Consider the following 19,553-nt stretch of genomic DNA (forward strand, 5'->3'; position numbering starts at 1 on the left):
TTACTTTGCTATCAGAATACGCCGTTTCTAACGACACGCATCAAATGGACGTGTTATATTTACCCTGGGTTCGGGTTCCACAAGGTCCAAGGGGTAAAACAAACAAAAACGAATTAGCTGTAGTCGACGTGGCTTCCAGACTAAAACGACTGAACGAGTGATTAATGCCATGAGGCAGGTTTACGATAGGTCGAGTTTGACTTGGCCTAAAACGGTTAACGTAGATTCGGGATCGGAATTTAAAGGTGAGTTTTAAAAAACCCTCGTAAAAAAGGCGTGCAGGTACAAGTGGGTGGACCGGGTGTCCACTGATCGCAGTAGATCGTAGAACAGAATATTAGCCGAGGGTTTGTTTGCTTACCAGTACGCGCAAGAAATGTCAAGTCCCGGTGAACGTAACGTGGAATGGGCTACAAGATTACCCGAGGGTATAAAATCGCTAAATAAAGAAAAAACTCGGTTGATCGATGCAGTTCCCGCAAACGCTGTCATGTTGGACCGCGTAAGACCGGCTGCACTAGAGCGAAGCGAAACCAAAGGCCTTTCTTCAAACGCTTTAGTCCAGTACCTATATTACCCAGGTGAACAAGAAGGTGCCACCGTCAGGAGAGCGACCGATCCGATCTGGAGTGTGAACGTGTATCAGACCGAGAAACGTATGAGTCAGTTAAAACGAGTCAGAGGCAAAAAGATGAAAACGGGGCCAACGCTTTATTGCTAAATGGTCCAAAACGTTTTGTTTGTGCGAGAAGAGCTTCAAGTGGTACCTGAAGACACTGAAATGCCTTCACTGATTTAATTTCGTTTTGTTTTTTAAAAACATCGATGCTTTATCGATGCTGTCGGCTTTTATTTCAATGAGTAAACTGTCGGTATCGCTGTACAATAAACTTAATTGGTCACCATAACGATGTTTGAATGTGATGTAATAAAAGTCGAATATTAACAGTTTGGAAAGTTCCAAAATCACAACCCAGCATAAATTGGCTTGTTGAGTGTGACTTTGGTTTTCATTATTTCCATATAACTCATGTCACATTCTTTGAAATGCAAAACTTTCTTAAAACTGTGTTTATTTACCACACATTTAAATTTTGCCAACGTCAGAATCGTTGTTGTTACCCCATATTTTTGCGTTACACCAATTTTCATATCTGTTGTACTGAATGAGTGTTTCACATCTCCAGTACTTTCTGGCATATTTGTACTGTCGTTCTTGTTTAGGTGTAAGTTTTAGCAAAAATGTCGTTATTTTTTTCAACTTCTTCCATGCGACTTGTAACAAATACGTGACTTGTGTTTGGCCCTCGATAAAGTTTTTCGCCAGTTTTTTTGTTATCATGTAGTAAAACCACAAGGGGTGTGTTTTGTGGTCGAGATTTGTCGTTTTTTATCCAAAATTGATTGAAAATCAGCATAAATCACAAACGGAGTTTTTTGTTTGTGCCTAAAATTTTTAAAATTCTAATGCGGGTTCATCTTCATACAGCTTAGGTTTTGGCATTTCAACAAAATGAGCAGGGCTTCCTTCACCTTTACACGTTGATCGTGATGTTGTTTTGTTTTTCAATACGTGGAATCTGTGACAACGGTGTGGGAGAATCGATACCTGTAAAATCAAGACCATTTTCTTCTGTAAAGGTAGCTGTTCTTTCTTCGTGTATTTAAAACTCTGGTTTATTTTTAAGGTGGTTGTAAAACGTAATGAGTATTTACCTAAGGCTGCCCTCAGACACCATCGCACACATTGTTGGTCTTCATTTTTGATATTAATCACGGCTTTTTATGGCGTTAGAAAAATTATCGAGTTCGATATAACTGCTTTCAGCTATATCTCTTTCCCTAACAATGTTGATATAAAATGTGTTTATTTCATTTACAATATACCCTGACCCTTTTTTTACAAAACGCTCAGTTGTTTTTTTTCCAATTTTTTTTTCTGTGCTCAAGCATAATTGGAACAATTCAATTGACACGCGATATAACGGTATATTCAGTATTAAATGTATGTTGTAAACTTTTGTCTCTGTCTTCATCGGGTCCACAATCTGGATTAATAAAATCTACAACCATTGATGATTGAAGTTTAATTTGGCGACGGTCGCCAATTTCTTTCCACGCTAATATGATTTTGTCACGAATAAGTTGGATGTAATAATTATAAAAAGTGATAACATCTGCAATGATTTGATCTGTTTTTAATTCAACATTTATACTTTTGGTGTTAAACCTAGCAGTTTGTTTTATATCAACACGATCAAATTTGCCATAATCTAAAAAGATTAATTGACTTGATATAATCAGATCTTGTAAACCGCCCGTTGCGCCCTGTAGGTGTAATCTTTAAATTTTGTGATTCAACGAGGCGTTCGAGGTCTTCTTTTTTTACGCCTCGTGATGTTTGTGTAATCTTTGAGATGATCTTGAATAGCTTTAAACGTAGTCCTTTTTAAAATACTTGTCATGATCGTATTTACGCGTACGCCACTTTCTTTGCTTTTCTGTTCATACATTATAAAATTTTGTATGTATATTTTTTTCACAAGCTTAAATTCAGTAAACGGTTTATATTTATTACATATATCACGACATTTAATTTCTTGAGTTGTTGACATACCTGTTTTATAATGTTATAATAACAAGAAGCATTACCTCCTAAATATTATACGGCAACTCCGAGTGCACCAAAATTGTAAAAAAACGCCGTAATGTTTTTACTTAAAGCACCAATTTTGGCATAAGGCACCGTGAGTTGTGGGGTGTGAGGCGTAAGTGTGGGGTGCGTTTTAGGGTTGTTTTGAGGTTGTTAGGGTGAGTTGCATACAGCAGGGGATATAGTTACTTTCATTTTTGAGAATGACACTTTTTTCCCTGGGTAGGTATAGGGGGCAAATTTGGTCTAGTAACCCCATTTATAATACTACTATGGCCATCTCGTGACTGTGTTGTCAGTAAACGGTTTGTGTTATGATACATTTGACCGTATTGATTTATAGTGCATTCGGTTTGTAAAGTAAGAATTGCACCTTTCGGCTAACTCATAGTGCCGTGCAATCGGCCATCTTGTCAGCATAATTTGCATTTGTAAGTGCCCGCTCCTACTAGTGTAAGTAGCAAGGGTGAAAAACACAGGGAGAGTATTTCAAAAGCTCAGTTAACCTGCTCTGTAACTAGCAATGGATAAGACGGCACTGATTTACTTTTGACTAGATAATCTTATTCATTCCATGTCACATAAATGTATATAATTCATGGATTATACCCAGTTCATCAACACACTAAGTAGTATGTATAAAGACGCGTGATTATAATGCAAAAGTATTGGATCGATGCAGACTTTGGTACCCATCCTGACACTAGTAATGAATGAATGATAGAATGAATGAAATGTCAGCTTAGTCTGTTTTTCATCTTTTCCGAAAACAAATATCCGAGATTTGCGTGTTTAGACGAGGGATATAAAGGTGGGCATTAATGAAATGTCAAACAAGTTGATTTTCTCTTCTTCATAAACGATACCTTGGTTCATTTCTTTTGCCTACTTCAGTGGCATCCACGATAGAGACTACCACAACAGGGGAAACAACAGTGGTCACTACCGCTCGGGAAACTACAAAAATTCCATCAACAACTCAGGTGTCGACCACAGAGAAGGTGACGAGTACTGCAGTAATTTCGACAACGCCAGAGTTAACAACTACTGAACAGACAACTACTTCTGTTTCAACAACAGAAGCTTCAACCACTGGTAAGATTCCAATGCAGCCTATAATCGTTCTCAAAATACATATGAGAATAATTCAGCTCAAGTTTGGTTCGTTTTTGTGAGTTTGCCAAAGATGATATAACCAAAATGAAATATACCAAATCCTAATTCAAGATTATAATGCACAATCATGTATGAAAGAGATGAATAAAATGCTAAGTGCCTTTCATTTCAAAGGAGCCTCCAGAAAATTGGTTCAAACAAATATTGCCATTTCAAAAAGAAAAGGTCACATGCTGACAATTACAACTCACACAGTTCAAAGAGCACAACCTTGGCTTGATGATGCTTTTTATTCAATTTTAATTTCTTTTGATGATGCATTCCCCGGTAAACCCAAGCACACGTACAGGAGTAATCCCTTTTTTGAAAAGTGGTTAAAACTAAAATTTGATCGTCAGTATTTACTGTGGTACACCTCTAATTTGCCAAAAGCAAAGATGATGAAATAAAAAGCATTACTAAGCGAATATAAGTATCCTCCTTAAAACCACGTAGGATATACTAAAATATTAACAGTATTAGCTTGCATCAGTTTTGGGACACATTGTATATTTCAGTATTGGGAAAAATGTGAAACCTTGACAAATATGCGGGAAAAAGAAATGAACTTGAAATCCTCCACTGTCTAATTAATGGTAAATGCTATTTAAGACAATAACGAGAAATTTCCTCTAATTGAAGAAGTACCGAGTACTACTGAGCGAACAACTACCCGTGAGTCAACTACAGTGCGGCCAACAACTACATCCTTACCATCGACCAGCGAGAAACTGTCAACGACAGTGATATACACAACTCCTGAGGCAACAACCGAGGAGACCACAACGGTTGTGTCAACAACAGGTTAGCCTACTCTCTGTTGAGTTCAAGCAGGTACCATGGGCCCCTTATGGCAAAACACATTAATTAAAAGCCATTGGGCTGAAATGTTATTGTCGAATAATGCATTTTGTCGTGTGCCTGGAAGAAAGACCTAAGCGCTTGCACCCTTTTCGCCGAGCAGCATGATCACTGCAAAAGAACTTTTTTCCGGCAAAAGGAAGTAACTACAGTATGTATACAACTGGTTTATCTTAATTAAATATAAAGATTTCTTGGCAAAAAGTAAAATAAAATTCAAAGACGTTTGATAAGTTCTTCAGAGGTTGCTTTTTGTACAGCCTGTGTTGATTTTCTAGATTTACTGAATAAGAGAGAGTGTGTTTCTCACGTCCTTTTGCTGGAAACATTTTTCTACTGTGATCATGGTTCCCGGCAAAAGGGCGTCAGCGCGCTTAAGACCTTTTTCCGGGCATACGACGATTTGTTCATAACTATAAGCACTTGCTCATCCATTCCCTGCTGACGTGTTACTGCAGAAGTTGTTTCTATGTTGTTGAGCTGTTTTTAATCTGAAGGAAATGGTCAAATGTCTCGCACCTGAGTTGTTTTTTGGCCAAGATTTTATAGTTGATGCAAAGATTTTCAAGACAACTTCGTTATTTGGTGAGTTTGTAACAATTCCATTGAAATGCCTGCCTAGTTCCAACACTTCCAAATGTATTTTTTTAATGTAATGTAACTCCCCTTCTTCACATACTTTTTATATTACCTCAGTGACAACTATTTCCCCACCGTCCACGACCCCTGAGGAATGCACAGAAGATCTTGACACTTACCAGCCAGTAACGGTAACACGCCAAGAATCTGACTCAGACAGCATTTTAACACCGGGTGACTGGTGGCGCCCGACCAATCCACCTGATGACGTGAATTCGCCTTACAGTGGATCGTACTTGGAGGCTACTTTCAGCCCACGGGTTGAAATCACATCCGTTATCATCAGAATTGAGCAGGGCCCACCTGGGGATATAACTGTCGCCTTCAGGGTTCAGCCGGGTGACCGGTTGCCATACGTGCCGTTAGTTGGCGACGACAGTTCCACAATCTTTACTGGCCAAACGGACAGCAAGATTCCTATGCCGTCCAGTATGCCACTTGTAACGGGAATAAGAGTGTCCATCATCACGTCAAATCCAGATGGCTACAAAGTGATCTTCAACGGCTGTGAACACGAAGGTACTTCATTAGTAATAAGCTTTGACCCGTACATTTGTATAAAATAGAAAACGCTATGAATTGCTCTCGGTCTTTGCCTTGTTCTTCACTCTTAGAATACGCCATGAAAGGAATAAAAACCTGTTTTCTTTCAAAGGGACCTTCATATTTGTGTGATACATTCTGTCAATTGTTATGAGATTGGCAACTTTTCTCTACAGATAAATGACTGTTTGTGCACTTTTTTGAGACATGCAAACATTTTGTCAGTCGTTATGGTGTGCGTTTTTGAAACATTCATGCCCTTTTCCCAAGCAGCAACTACCACCGAGGCACCGTCTACAACGAAGGCACCGTCCACTACAGGTATGCTTGTTTAGTTACAATTGAAATAGGATATTTCCCACCGTGTAGTCGGTCGGGAACGGTTGGGGAGTCTGGATGGTGTGGTAATTGAGAGTGCTAATAATGATTTTAAGGTCTTGAACAGGGATTATAAGGAATTTAATCGACTTAGAAGGAGAGGCGGTGTGACAGTTATTTACAATCTCATATATCGCGCAGATTCCCTAAAAACAACAGAAGTACACTGTTCTTACATCCAAATTACTGGTAAATTTTAATAATTTAAATACATATCTTGTTAGCACCGCTTTCTGTTGTATCCAACCTGTAACAGAATTGACAACAAAGGTATCAACGACTTTGAAAACAACCACTCCGTCAACTACAGCCGCTCCGTCAACGACTGAAAAAGTCTCAACAACAGTAACATCAACCGTAACTCCGACGGCAACTACTACAAAAGAGACAACTGTGGCAACAACATCACAGGAAACCCCAACGGGTATCTAAAATTTACTCTTTTGCTTAGTTGAGTAACTCCAGGGTAAACATTTGTACCTACCAGTTATAAAAATCAGCTACTAACAAAAGGGGCTGACGGAGACCTCTAAAAAATTGGAATTAATGTTCACATTTTGATGCGGGAGGTGGAGACTTCCACGTTAGACGATGCCACTTCACCGTCTGCATTTGAGTTTGAAGAGTGTCTTCCTTATCAGTGTCCTCTGACAAAGTGTCCAATGAAATTTGACTAATTTGTTCCCTAGCTCCCCCAAGTACTACAGAGAAAACGACTACTCGTGTATCAACTACAGAGGCTCCTTCTACAACTGAACAGCCACCCACAACTGTCCAGCCGTCAACCACCAAGGAGGTAACGACAGTAATTTCTACCACTCCCGAGTCCACAACAAAAGAGACAACAACTCTTTATTCCACAACAGGTAAGATTGATGATGTAGCTTGTTTGTCAAACCTCTGCCCATTCACCTCATCATGGAGTGTCAATTACACTTTAAGGAACATCGTACGTTTATATAGCAGTATCAGACTTATCTAAATCGATTAGGCCTCTAGCATCTACCCGTGGGTGGTCTTTCATTGCCCTATGGTTCACAGCCACAGTTCCAGGGGGGGGGTAGATCACCACCTCTGCTCTGAGGCAAGAAAAGGGGGAAAATGTGGAAAATCACACAAAGAATTAGTAAAGGAAGTGCACCAATATTATTTTTAAGAATCTATGTCATGTAATGTTTCATCGTCGTCCCCAGTTGTCCTAAAAATTAGAAAGCAGGAAAAAATATCTATGACCTGTTCCCCCTCCGGAGAAATTTCTGGATTCACCCCTCCTTTAGGTTATAATTGGTGTGTGTAACGGGACCAAGTCAACCACAACAAAGTGTTCATAAATAATTCTTGCATAGAATACACAATGAAGAAAACATGCATAACACTGTACACTTCGTATGTCTGTAACTATATTTTCTTTATCATGAAATCTTTTCAATTTAAACGATGCACTTGACTGAGTCTGTTCATTCTTTTCGAATAATTCGAGAAACTGTAAGGAGTAAGACCATGCAAGACTGCATTGACATAATAAACAACATTTTCTTTTATAATACAGAGGCATCAACGACGGCAGCTACCACCACCGTATCGACAACTGTTGTGACTTCAACGGTGCCGTCCAGTACTGCTGCACCGTCAACCACTGAGGAGGTGACAAGCACAGTTGTGTACACAACCACACCGGAATCAACAACCACGGAGGAATCAACCACAGTGCGGAGCACAACGGTTGGGAGTACCACAGGTGAGGGAAAAACACACTTGTTCACATCAATTTGGGAGATTCAACCAAAGTGATTCATAAATTTGAAGAAAGGATTTCGACGCAGTGTTTGTCATTGGCCAAAGAATGATAAAAAATGCGGTCACTGATTACGTCTGGTACAATACCGGTTTAAATTCGAAATCGAATGTGTTGAAATTCTGATAGAATTCTTACTTGATATAAGGACTGTAAAAGTTCCTTGAATTTTTTGAACGAAGTTATCTTAATATGAGTTTCCAATGAAAAATATAGTCATTTTGCTCTCTAGTTGCTCCGAGTACCACGGAGAAGTCAACCACTCGGGTTTCAACAACTAAGGCACCGTCAACTACTGCACAGCCATCAACCACTGCACAGCCATCAACTACTGAGGAAATAACCACAGTTGTTTCCACAACTCCTGAATCCACTACAAAGGAGACAACAACTGTGCAAACTACAACAGGTAGCCATATGTTACTAACTCACGTTTAAAGAAATGAAATGCTCGGAATTCAAATACGATTTTCTCGTTAAATCTGGATACAGTATCAGTCTCACCCGCAAATGAAGTACAATTCTACTTCAAGTCGAATTTAAAACTATTTATGACAGTATCTTATTCGAGTTTTTGTAGAATACACAACGAAAAAAAGATTGACAAAATTGTACACTTTGTCTCTTTGTAGCATTTTTTACACATCTCTGAAATTTAATCGATACATTTGACAGTGTAGGTTATTTGTTATTTCAAAGTATTCGAGAAAACTGCAACAAAACCTTCCAAGACTGCGCTGATTGAATGAACAACATTTTCCTTTTTGATATAGTGGCGTCAACGACGGCAGCTACCACCACTGTAACGACAACTATTGCGACTTCAACGGTGCCGTCCGCTACTGCTGTGCCGTCAACCACTGAGGAAGTGACAAGCACAGTTGTGTACACAACCACACCAGAGGCAACGACAACAGAGGAGTCGACCACAGTGAGGAGCACAACGGTTGAGAGTACCACAGGTGAGGGAAAACACAACTGTTCACGTCCATTTCGAAGAAGTGAACTAAAGTGATTCATTAATTTGATCAATGTTTTTCTACAAAATCTTTGTCACTGGCTACAGAACGATCAAATATTTGGCCAATGTCCCGTCTGTACAACGATTAATTTCCAGTTTTACAGCACAGCTGGCATCAATACTGGTTTAAATTCGAAATCGAATGTGTTGAAATTCTGATAGAATTCTTACTTGATATGAGGACTGTCAAAGTTACTTGGGTTTTTGGACGAAGTTATCTTAATATGAGTTTCCAATGAAAAATATAGTCATTTTGCTCTGTAGCTGCTCCGAGTACCACGGAGAAGTCAACCACTCGGGTTTCAACAACTAAGGCACCGTCAACTACTGCACAGCTATCAACAACTGCACAGCCATCAACAACTGCTCAGCCGTCAACCACTGAGGAAATAACCACAGTTGTTTCCACAACTCCTGAATCCACGACAAAGGAGACAACAACTGTGCAAACTACAACAGGTACCCTCATGTTACTAACTCACGTTTGAAGAAATGAAATGCTCGGAATTCAAATCCAATTTTCTCGTTAAATCTGGATACAATAACAGTCTTAGCCGCAAATGAAGTACAGTTCTGCTTTATGTCGAATGCAAAATTATTGAGGACAATATCTTATTAAATTTTTATAGAATACACAATGAAAAAAGATTGACAAAATGATACACTTTGTCTCTATATGGCATTTTTTACAGATCCCTTCAATTTAATCGGTACATTTGACTGATTCAGTTATTTGGATATTCAAATAATTCGAGAAACTGTAATGAGTAAGACAATGCAAGACTGCATTGACGGAATGAACAACATTTTCTTTTATAATACAGAGGCATCGACGACGGCAGCTACCACCACCGTATCGACAACTGTTGTGACTTCAACGGTGCCGTCCAGTACTGCTGCACCGTCAACCACTGAGGAGGTGACAAGCACAGTTGTGTACACAACCACACCGGAATCAACAACCACGGAGGAGTCAACCACAGTGCGGAGCACAACGGTTGGGAGTACTACAGGTGAGGGAAAAACACACTTGCTCACGTCAATTTGGGAGAGTCAACCAAAGTGATTCATAAATTTGAAGAAAGGATTTCGACGCAGTGTTTGTCATTGGCCAAAAAATAATCAAAAATGTGGTCACTGATTACATTCGGTAGAATACTGGTTTAAATTCGAAATCGAATGTGTTGAAATTCTGATAGAATTCTTACTTGGTATGAGGACCCGTCAAAGTTACTTGGGTTTTTTGAACGAAGTTATCTTGATATGAGTTTCCAATGAAAAATATAGTCATTTTGCTCTCTAGCTGCTCCGAGTACCACGGAGAAGTCAACCACTCGGGTTTCAACAACTAAGGCACCGTCAACTACTGCACAGCCATCAACAACTGCACGGCCATCAACTACTGAGGAAGTAACCACAGTTGTTTCCACAACTCCTGAATCCACGACAAAGGAGACAACAACTGTGGAAACTACAACAGGTACCCTCATGTTACTAATTCACGTTTGAAGAAATGAAATGCTCGGAATTCAAATCCAGTTTTCTCGTTAAATCTGGATACAATAACAGTCTTAGCCGCAAATGAAGTACAGTTCTGCTTTATGTCGAATGCAAAATTATTGAGGACAATATCTTATTAAATTTTTATAGAATACACAATGAAAAAAGATTGACAAAATGATACACTTTGTCTCTATGCAGCATTTTTTACAGATCCCTTCAATTTAATCGGTACATTTGACTGATTCAGTTATTTGTATATTCAAATAATACGAGAAACTGTAATGAGTAAGACAATGCAAGACTGCATTGACGGAATGAACAACATTTTCTTTTATAATACAGAGGCATCGACGACGGCAGCTACCACCACCGTATCGACAACTGTTGTGACTTCAACAGTGCCGTCCAGTACTGCTGCACCGTCAACCACTGAGGAGGTGACAAGCACAGTTGTGTACACAACCACACCGGAATCAACAACCACAGAGGAGTCAACCACTGTACGGAGCACAACGGTTGGGAGTACCACAGGTGAGGGAAAAACACACTTGCTCACGTCAGTTTGGGAGAGTCAACCAAAGTGATTCATAAATTTGAAGAAAGGATTTCGACGCAGTGTTTGTCAGCACAACTTTCATTAATACAGGCTGAAATTTGAAACTAAACGTGCTGAATTTTTGATACAGTTTTTATCTGATTGTAGCACTGTCAAAGTTACTTCAGTTTTTTGATCGAAGTTATCTTGATAGGTGTCTCGATTTTAAAAATATAGTCATTTTGCTCCATAGCTGCTCCAAGTACCACGGAGAAAACAACCACTCGGGTTTCCACAACTAAGGCACCATCAACTACTGCACAGCCATCAACTACTGCACAGCCATCAACTACTGAGGAAATAACCACAGTTGTTTATACAACTCCTGAATCCACTACAGAAGAGACAACAACTGTGCAAACTACAACAGGTAGCGTTATTTATTAACTAACTTTGAAGACATGAAATGCTGCGAATCCAAATACGATTTTCTGGGTACAAGTTGATAGAATACGAGTCTTGGCGGCAATTAATGAACAATTCTGCTTCATCCCAAATACAAAATAAATGATAATATTGAAGTAAATCGTCGGTCTGTTCACGAAGGGACAAGTTTTTGAAATCACTAGAATAAGGCTTTTCGAAAAAAAATCGCATTTGAACTTGGTCTCTCTTTCAAACGCTTATTTCCCCAGTGTTTAGCATCTCTTAGTCTAAAGTAATGTTACTGCAATTTAATTTTGCTAAAAACAGACATTTGAAAAGCTCATGATTTTGGACCAAAGCGTATCTTCGTGAAAAATGTTGACGAAATTTTGCATAGAATACACAGTAAAAAATCCTTCAAAAAATCGTACACTTCGTCTGTTTGTATAGGTTGGGTTTTCTTTTTTAAAGATCCCTTAAATTTAAACTATGTATTTGACTGAGTCGGTTAATTGTTATTTCAAAAAATTAAGAAAACTCCGGCCTGTATGAATTTCATTAGAGTACAGCTACTTAAGTCTTTGAAAATACGCCTATAGAAAAAAGCAATATTATTGGATATACCTGTTATAGAAAATCTTCAATTTTACGAATGTCTAGATTTGAAATTGATTTTTCGAAATTCAAACCAAGCAAGTAGTACATTGTCATCAGCTGAGCTAGGTCCGGGATGGGATTGATCATCTCATGGTTTTTGTATACCATACGCAGAGGCTTCAACAACAGAGGCTTCAACAACTGTTGTATTGACGACCGTCACTTCAACTGTGCCCTCGACCACTGCTCCGCCGTCCACTACTGAAGAGGTAACAACTATTGTTTACACTACCACTCCAGAAACAACTACAACTGAGGAGAAAACAACCATTCGGATCACTACAGAAGGAAGTACAACAGGTGAATTACTCGGTGTAGCATGCCCCATCTTTAAATAAGAGCTGTTAATTTAAGTCAAACGTCCAATTTTGTTGCAGAAAATTGAGAACCTTGCAGTATTTATTTTTATGAAACACAGTGTTTCTTGCAGATGTGAGTTTACAGGGGTGTTTCTTTTTGCAATGATAGCCGCACCTAGTACAACAGAGAGGACCACCACTCGTGTGACGACTACAGAGGCTCCGTCAACAACTGCCCAACCATCAACTACCACTCAGCCATCAACTACTGTTCAACCATCAACAACTGCCCAGCCTTCAACAACAAAGGAAGTGACGACACTGGTGATCACATCTCCTGAATCGACAACAAAGGAGATTACAACTGTGACGTCAACGACAGGTATTTTAAAGCCTGAGGCATAATATTGCATTTTGTTTCTAAGCGGTTTGCATTTTTCTCATTTTATACTGCGGAATACCATTATCGTTTCAGAAGCCTCTACCACTACTGTGGTATCGACGACTGTGACTTCAACTGTGCCTTCCACTACTGCTGCGCCAACAACTACAAAGGAAGTTACCACCACAGTAGTTTACACTACCACTCCTGAGGCAACTACAGCAAAGGAGACAACTACTGTTCGGAGTACCACAGAAGAAAGCACAACAAGTAAAGAAAAGAAAATTATCTCCTGTGTTTAATCTTGCTATTTCCTAATGGAAGACAGAGAGTTTCTATAAATCGCATTAGCTTTACAGTTTCCAGTTGCTGCAACGATACATCCATGATCCGCATTATACAAGCTGAAAAGACAGCCGGAAATGCAGCTTACATACTCAGCTTAGAACTTACATGTATGGAAAATTAATAACATTTCTGACACTAAAGGCTTTGTGAGATGACCCTGACCGATCAGGATATCGTTGTATATTGTATCTTGCTTAAAAACTTATGACAATTTCCTCAGAAGCCCCTTCAACTACAGAGGTGACAACAACTCGATTGTCAACTAAAGCACCGTCAACCACGGCGGAGCCTTCAACAACCGAAGAAGTCACAACTACTGTTCTTACCACAACTCCCGAGGCAACTACAAAGGAGACTACGACAGCAATCCAGACAACAGAAGGTAAGGATTATTTTACACGCAGTTTACCCTCAAATCCTATCCACTTGTATCAGATGAGCCTGGCTTCATATTAATTAACTGGTAAAAGTTGATTGTGATATTCGAAAACTAAGAAACCTCTAAGAATTCATCATACACAGCTGAACTTTTATATCAGTGGAATTGAGACACAGTGCATCCGAAAAAACAGTCAGGATTTGCAAGGAAAAAAACAAGTTAATCATACCATTAGAATGAGTAAAAACAGCAAAGAAAAAGTGAACTTAGTGAAACTTAAAGGAGGAAGGGGATACAAATAAACAACGCACGTGAAAATACCTTGGCATTGAGTCCTTCCGCTATTAAGTGTTTGTCAATTTCCTGTTGCTTAATGCTTTGTCAATCTTCGAGGAGCTTTACCCCTTCCTTCAAACGCCATATTCTTCAACGATGTTTTATTCCTTCGAGATTTAAGTGATTCTTTTCTGTATGTATTAGCTGTTTTTTGGTACCCTTTACATATTTGTTGGCAGAATTTCTAAATTAATTGGTATATTTGTATTCTGAAGTGTTCCTTTTCCCCAATTTGTATCATCTCAGTGACAACTGCTTTTCCGCCGTCCACGACCCCTGAGGAATGCGCAGAAGATCTTGACACTTACCAGCCAGTAACGGTAACACGCCAAGAGTCTGACTCAGACAGCATGTTAACACCGGGTGACTGGTGGCGCCCGACCAATCCACCTGATGACGTGAATTCGCCTTACAGTGGATCGTACTTGGAAGTTACTTTCAGCCCACGGGTTGAAATCACATCCGTTATCATCAGAATTGAGCAGGGCCCACCTGGGAATATAACTGTCGCCTTCAGGGTTCAGCCGGGTGACCGGTTGCCATACGTGCCGTTAGTTGGCGACGACGGTTCCACAATCTTTACTGGCCAAACGGACAGCAAGATCCCTATGCCGTCCAGTATGCCACTTGTAACGGGAATAAAAGTGTCCATCATCACGTCAAATCCAGATGGCTACAAAGTGATCTTCAACGGCTGTGAACACGAAGGTACTTTATTAGTAATAAGCTTCGACCCGTGCATTTGTATGAAATAGAAAAAGGTATGAATTGCTCTCGGTCTTTGCCTTGTTCTTAACTCTTAGAATACGCTATGAAAGGAATAAAAACCTGTTTTCTTTCAAAGGGACCTTCATATTTGTCTGATACATTCTGTCAATTGTTATGAGATTGGCAACTTTTCTCCAGACATAAATGACTGTTTGTACACTTTTTGACACATGTATTCCCTTTCTTTCAAAGGGCCTTTCCCAGCTCCATGAAACATTTTGTCAGTAGTTATGGTGTGCGTTTTTAATACATTCATGCCCTTTTCCCAAGCAGCCACTACCACCGAGGCACCATCTACAACAAAGGCACCGTCCACTACAGGTATGCTTGTTTAGTTACAATTAAAGTAGGATATTTCCCACCGTGTAGTCGCTAGGGAACGTTTCGGGAGCCTGGACGGTGTGGTAATTGAGGTGCTCATTTAAGGTCTCGAACAGGGATTATAAGAAATTTACTCTACTGCGAGGATAGGCGTGTGAGAAATATTTGCAATCTCACATATTACGCAGAGTCCCTAAAACAACAGAAGCACACTGTTCTGGCACTGAGAAGTGTTACATTAAAATCACTCGTTAACACTCCAACAAACTCTCAATCTGCAGTAAGGTAGTAAAGGAAGACGAACTTGATTAGAGCTGAAATGATGTATTCGTCTTTGGTCAAGGACATTTGTGCTGGAGCTCTGGAGACAATATGTTTAGTAAAAGGAGACTATGTTTTTTTGGCAGGAGAGAACTTTTTAAAATCAGTCAGTAATATGAAAAATCTTTTGATCAATTTGAAAAGGTTTAACTCAAAAAGTAATATACTAATTATATAACACAATTTAAATACATACCTTGTTAGCACCGCTTTGTATTGTATCCAATCTGTAACAGAATTGACAACAAAGATATCAACGACTTTGAAAACAACCATCCCGTCAACTACAGCCGCTCCGTCAACGACTGAAAAAGTCTCAACAACAGTAACATCAACCGTAACTCCGACGGCAACTACTACAAAAGAGACAACAACTGTGGCAACAACATCACAGGAAACCCCAACGGGTATCTGAAATTTACTCTTTTCCTTAGTTGAGTAATTCCAGGCAAAACAGTTGTACCTACCAGTTATAAAATCAGCTACTAACAATAAGGGCTGACAGAGACCTCTGAAAATTGGAATTAATGTTCACCTTTTGATGAGCGTAGTGGATGCTTCCACGTTAGACGATGCCACTTCACCGTCTGCATTTGAGTTTGAAGAGTGTCTTCCTTATCAGTGTCCTCTAACAAAGTGTCCACTGAAATTTGACTAATTTGTTCCCTAGCTCCCCCAAGTACTACAGAGAAAACGACTACTCGTGTATCAACTACAGAGGCTCCTTCTACAACTGAACAGCCCTCCACAACTGTCCAGCCGTCAACCACCAAGGAGGTAACGACGGTAATTTCTACCACTCCCGAGTCCACAACAAAAGAGACAACAACCCTTTATTCCACAACAGGTAAGATGTGCCTTTACCATCTACCCATGGGGTGGTCTTTCATTGCACTATGCTTCACAGCCGCAGTTCGGGGGGGGGTCGATCACCACCTCTGCTCTGAGACAAGAAAAGGGGAAAATATGGAAAATCACACAAAGAATTAGTAAAGGAAGTGCACCAATATTATTTTGAAGAATCTATGTCATGTAATGTTTCATCGTGGTCCCTGGTTGTCCTGAAACATTAGAAAGGAGGAAAAAATATCTATGACCTGTTCCCCCTCCGGAGAAATTTCTGGATTCGCCCCTCCTTTAAGTTATAATTGGTTTGTGTAATGGGACCAAGTCAACCACAAGAAAGTGTTTGTGCATAATTCTTGCATAAAATACACAGTGAAGAAAACATTCATAATACTGTACACTTCGTCTGTCTGTAACTATTTTTTCTTTATCATGAAATCTCTTCAATTTAAACGATGCACTTGACTGAGTCAGTTGATTGTTTTCAAATAATTCGAGAAACTGTGATGAGTAAGACCATGATGGACTGCATTGACTGAATGGCCAACATTTTCGTTTATAATACAGAGGCATCAACGACGGCAGCTACCACCACCGTATCGACAACTGTTGTGACTTCAACGGTGCCGTCCAGTACTGCTGCACCGTCAACCACTGAGGAGGTGACAAGCACAGTTGTGTACACAGCCACACCGGAATCAACAACCGCAGAGGAGTCAACCACAGTGCGGAGCACAACGGTTGAGAGTACCACATGTGAGGGAAAAACACACTTGTTCACGTCAATTCGGGAGAGTCAACCAAAGAAGTTTATAATTTTGAAGATAGATTTCGACTCAGTGTTTGTTATTGGCCACAGAATGAACCAAAAACGTTACTGGTTGAAATTTGAAATCGAATGTGTTGAAATTCTCATACAATTCTTACTTGATATGGGGACTGTAAAAGTTACTTGTTTTTTTTTTAAACGAAGTTATCTTGATATGAGTTTCCAATGAAAAATATAATAATCTTGCTCTAAAGCTGCTCCAAGTACCACGGAGAAAACAACCACTCGGGTTTCAACAACTAAGGCACCGTCAACTACTGCACAGCCAACAACCACTGCACAGCCGTCAACTACTGAGGAAATAACCACAGTTGTTTCCACAACTCCTGAATCCACTACAAAGGAGACAACAACTGTGCAAACTACAACAGGTAGCCTTATGTTACTAACTCATGTTTGAAGAAATGAAATGCTCGGAATTCAAATACGATTTTCTCGTTAAATTTGGATTTCAGACAGTATCCTATTCAAGTTTTTGTAGAATACACAATGAAAAAAAAATTGAAAAAATTGTACACTTTGTCTCTTTGTAGCTTTTTTTTTTACAGATTCCTTAAATTTAATCAGTACCCTTGACTGAGTCGGTTATTTGAACTTTCAAACGATTCGAGAAAACTGCAACAAAACCTTCCAAGATTGCGCTGATTGAATGAATAACATTTTCCGTTTTCATATAGTGGCATCAACGACGGCAGCTACCACCACTGTAACGACAACTGTTGCGACTTCAACGGTGCCGTCCACTACTGCTGTGCCGTCAACCACTGAGGAAGTGACAAGCACAGTTGTGTACACAACCACACCAGAGGCAACGACAACAGAGGAGTCGACCACAGTGAGGAGCACAACGGTTGAGAGTACCACAGGTGAGGGAAAAGCACTATTGTTCACGTCCATTTCGGAAAAGTGAACTAAAGTGATTCGTAAATTTGATCAATGTTTTGACAAAATCTTTATCACAGGCAATAGAACGATCAAGTATTTGGCCAATGTCTCCGTCTGTATAGCGATTAATTTTCAGTTTTACATTACAGCTGGCATCAATACAGGCTGAAATTTGAAACTAAACGTGTTGAACGTTTGATACAGTTTTTATCTGATCGTACGACTGTCAAAGTTACTTCAGTTTTTTGTTCGAAGTTATCTTGATATGTGTTTCAACTTTAAAAATATAGTAATTTTGCTTCATAGCTGCTCCAAGTACTACGGAAAAGACAACCACTCGGGTTTCAACAACTAAGGCACCGTCAACTACTGCACAGCCTTCAACCACTGTACAACCTTCAACTACTGAGGAAATAACCACAGTTGTTTCCACAACTCCTGAATCCACTACAAAGGAGACCACAACTGTACAATCTACAACAGGTAGCCTAATGTTACCTACTCACGTTTAAAAAAATGAAATGCTCGCAAATGAAGTACAATTCTGCTTCAAGTCGAACTTAAAATTATTGAAGACAGTATCTTATTCAAGTTTTTGTAGAATACACAACGAAAAAAAGATTGACAAAATTGTACACTTTGTCTCTTTGTAGCGTTTTTTACAGATCGCTGGAATTGAATCGATGCTTTTGACTGAGTCGGTTATTCTTATTTCAAACTATTCAAGAAAACTGCAACAAAACCTTTCAAGACTGCGCTGATTGATGGAACAAAATATTCCGTTTTCATATAGTGGCATCAACGACGGCAGCTACCACCACCGTATCGACAACTGTTGCGACTTCAACGGTGCCGTCCACTACTGCTGTGCCGTCAACCACTGAGGAAGTGACAAGTACAGTTGTGTACACAACCACACCAGAGTCAACGACAGCAGAGGAGTCGACCACAGTGAGAAGCACAACGGTTGAGAGTACAACAGGTGAGGGAAAAGCACAACTGTTCACGTCCATTTCGGAGAAGTGAACTAAAGTGATTCATAAATTTGATCAATGTTTTTGACAAAATCTTGTCACAGGCAACAGAACGATCATGTAGTTGGCCACTGTGTCTGTCTCAAGAGCGATAAATTTGCAGTTTTACCGCACAGCTTTCATCAATACAGGCTGAAATTTGAAACTAAACGTGCTGAATTTTTGATACAGTTTTTATTCGAAGTTATCTTGATATGTGTTTCGATTTTAAAAATGTAATCACTTTGCTCAATAGCTGCTCCAAGTACCACGGAGAAAACAACCACTCGGGTTTCAACAACTAAGGCACCGTCAACTACTGCACAGCCATCAACCACTGCACAACCATCAACTACTGAGGAAATAACCACAGTTGTTTCCACAACTCCTGAATCCACGACAAAGGAGACAACAACTGTACAAACTACAACAGGTAGCACTATTTTACTAACTCACGTTTGAAGAAATGAAATGCTCAGAATTCAAATACGATTTTCTCGTTAAATCTGGATACAATAACAGTCTTAGCCGCATATTGAAGTACAGTTCTGCTTTATGTCGAATGTAAAATTATTCAGGACAGTATCTAATTCAACTTTTAAAAAATACACAATGAAAAAAGATTAACAAAATGGTACACTTTGTCTCTCTGCAGCACTT

The 19,553-nt window shown here is 39.5% G+C and overlaps 1 protein-coding gene across 17 annotated transcripts in view; it reads left to right on the forward strand.

Moving 5' to 3' along the window:
* The window catches only part of LOC110990254 (uncharacterized), a 161,358-nt gene that overhangs the window by 91,910 nt on the left and 49,895 nt on the right, over window positions 1–19,553 (forward strand). For 6 of the 17 annotated variants that reach the window (XM_087147982.1, XM_087147989.1, XM_087147988.1 and 3 more), the window contains exons 84-111: window positions 3,548–3,748; window positions 4,451–4,612; window positions 5,366–5,827; window positions 6,125–6,172; window positions 6,486–6,653; window positions 6,919–7,095; window positions 7,779–7,967; window positions 8,257–8,433; window positions 8,798–8,986; window positions 9,310–9,504; window positions 9,870–10,058; window positions 10,349–10,525; window positions 10,891–11,079; window positions 11,337–11,513; window positions 12,281–12,466; window positions 12,635–12,847; window positions 12,941–13,117; window positions 13,416–13,577; window positions 14,157–14,618; window positions 14,952–14,999; window positions 15,557–15,727; window positions 15,991–16,167; window positions 16,734–16,922; window positions 17,190–17,366; window positions 17,673–17,861; window positions 18,187–18,363; window positions 18,674–18,862; window positions 19,150–19,326. In XM_087147982.1, coding sequence (XP_087004108.1) covers window positions 3,548–3,748; window positions 4,451–4,612; window positions 5,366–5,827; window positions 6,125–6,172; window positions 6,486–6,653; window positions 6,919–7,095; window positions 7,779–7,967; window positions 8,257–8,433; window positions 8,798–8,986; window positions 9,310–9,504; window positions 9,870–10,058; window positions 10,349–10,525; window positions 10,891–11,079; window positions 11,337–11,513; window positions 12,281–12,466; window positions 12,635–12,847; window positions 12,941–13,117; window positions 13,416–13,577; window positions 14,157–14,618; window positions 14,952–14,999; window positions 15,557–15,727; window positions 15,991–16,167; window positions 16,734–16,922; window positions 17,190–17,366; window positions 17,673–17,861; window positions 18,187–18,363; window positions 18,674–18,862; window positions 19,150–19,326 — 5,394 coding nt within the window. The remainder of the gene's footprint in view (window positions 1–3,547; window positions 3,749–4,450; window positions 4,613–5,365; window positions 5,828–6,124; window positions 6,173–6,485; window positions 6,654–6,918; window positions 7,096–7,778; window positions 7,968–8,256; window positions 8,434–8,797; window positions 8,987–9,309; window positions 9,505–9,869; window positions 10,059–10,348; window positions 10,526–10,890; window positions 11,080–11,336; window positions 11,514–12,280; window positions 12,467–12,634; window positions 12,848–12,940; window positions 13,118–13,415; window positions 13,578–14,156; window positions 14,619–14,951; window positions 15,000–15,556; window positions 15,728–15,990; window positions 16,168–16,733; window positions 16,923–17,189; window positions 17,367–17,672; window positions 17,862–18,186; window positions 18,364–18,673; window positions 18,863–19,149; window positions 19,327–19,553) is intronic. The other 11 variants (XM_087147997.1, XM_087147987.1, XM_087147985.1 and 8 more) reach the window with 11 other exon arrangements.

This window comes from Acanthaster planci, linkage group LG17 (genome assembly GCF_054643075.1).
Source record: "Acanthaster planci isolate LZ-2023a linkage group LG17, COTS_SCS, whole genome shotgun sequence".
Taxonomy (NCBI): Eukaryota; Metazoa; Echinodermata; class Asteroidea; order Valvatida; family Acanthasteridae; genus Acanthaster; species Acanthaster planci.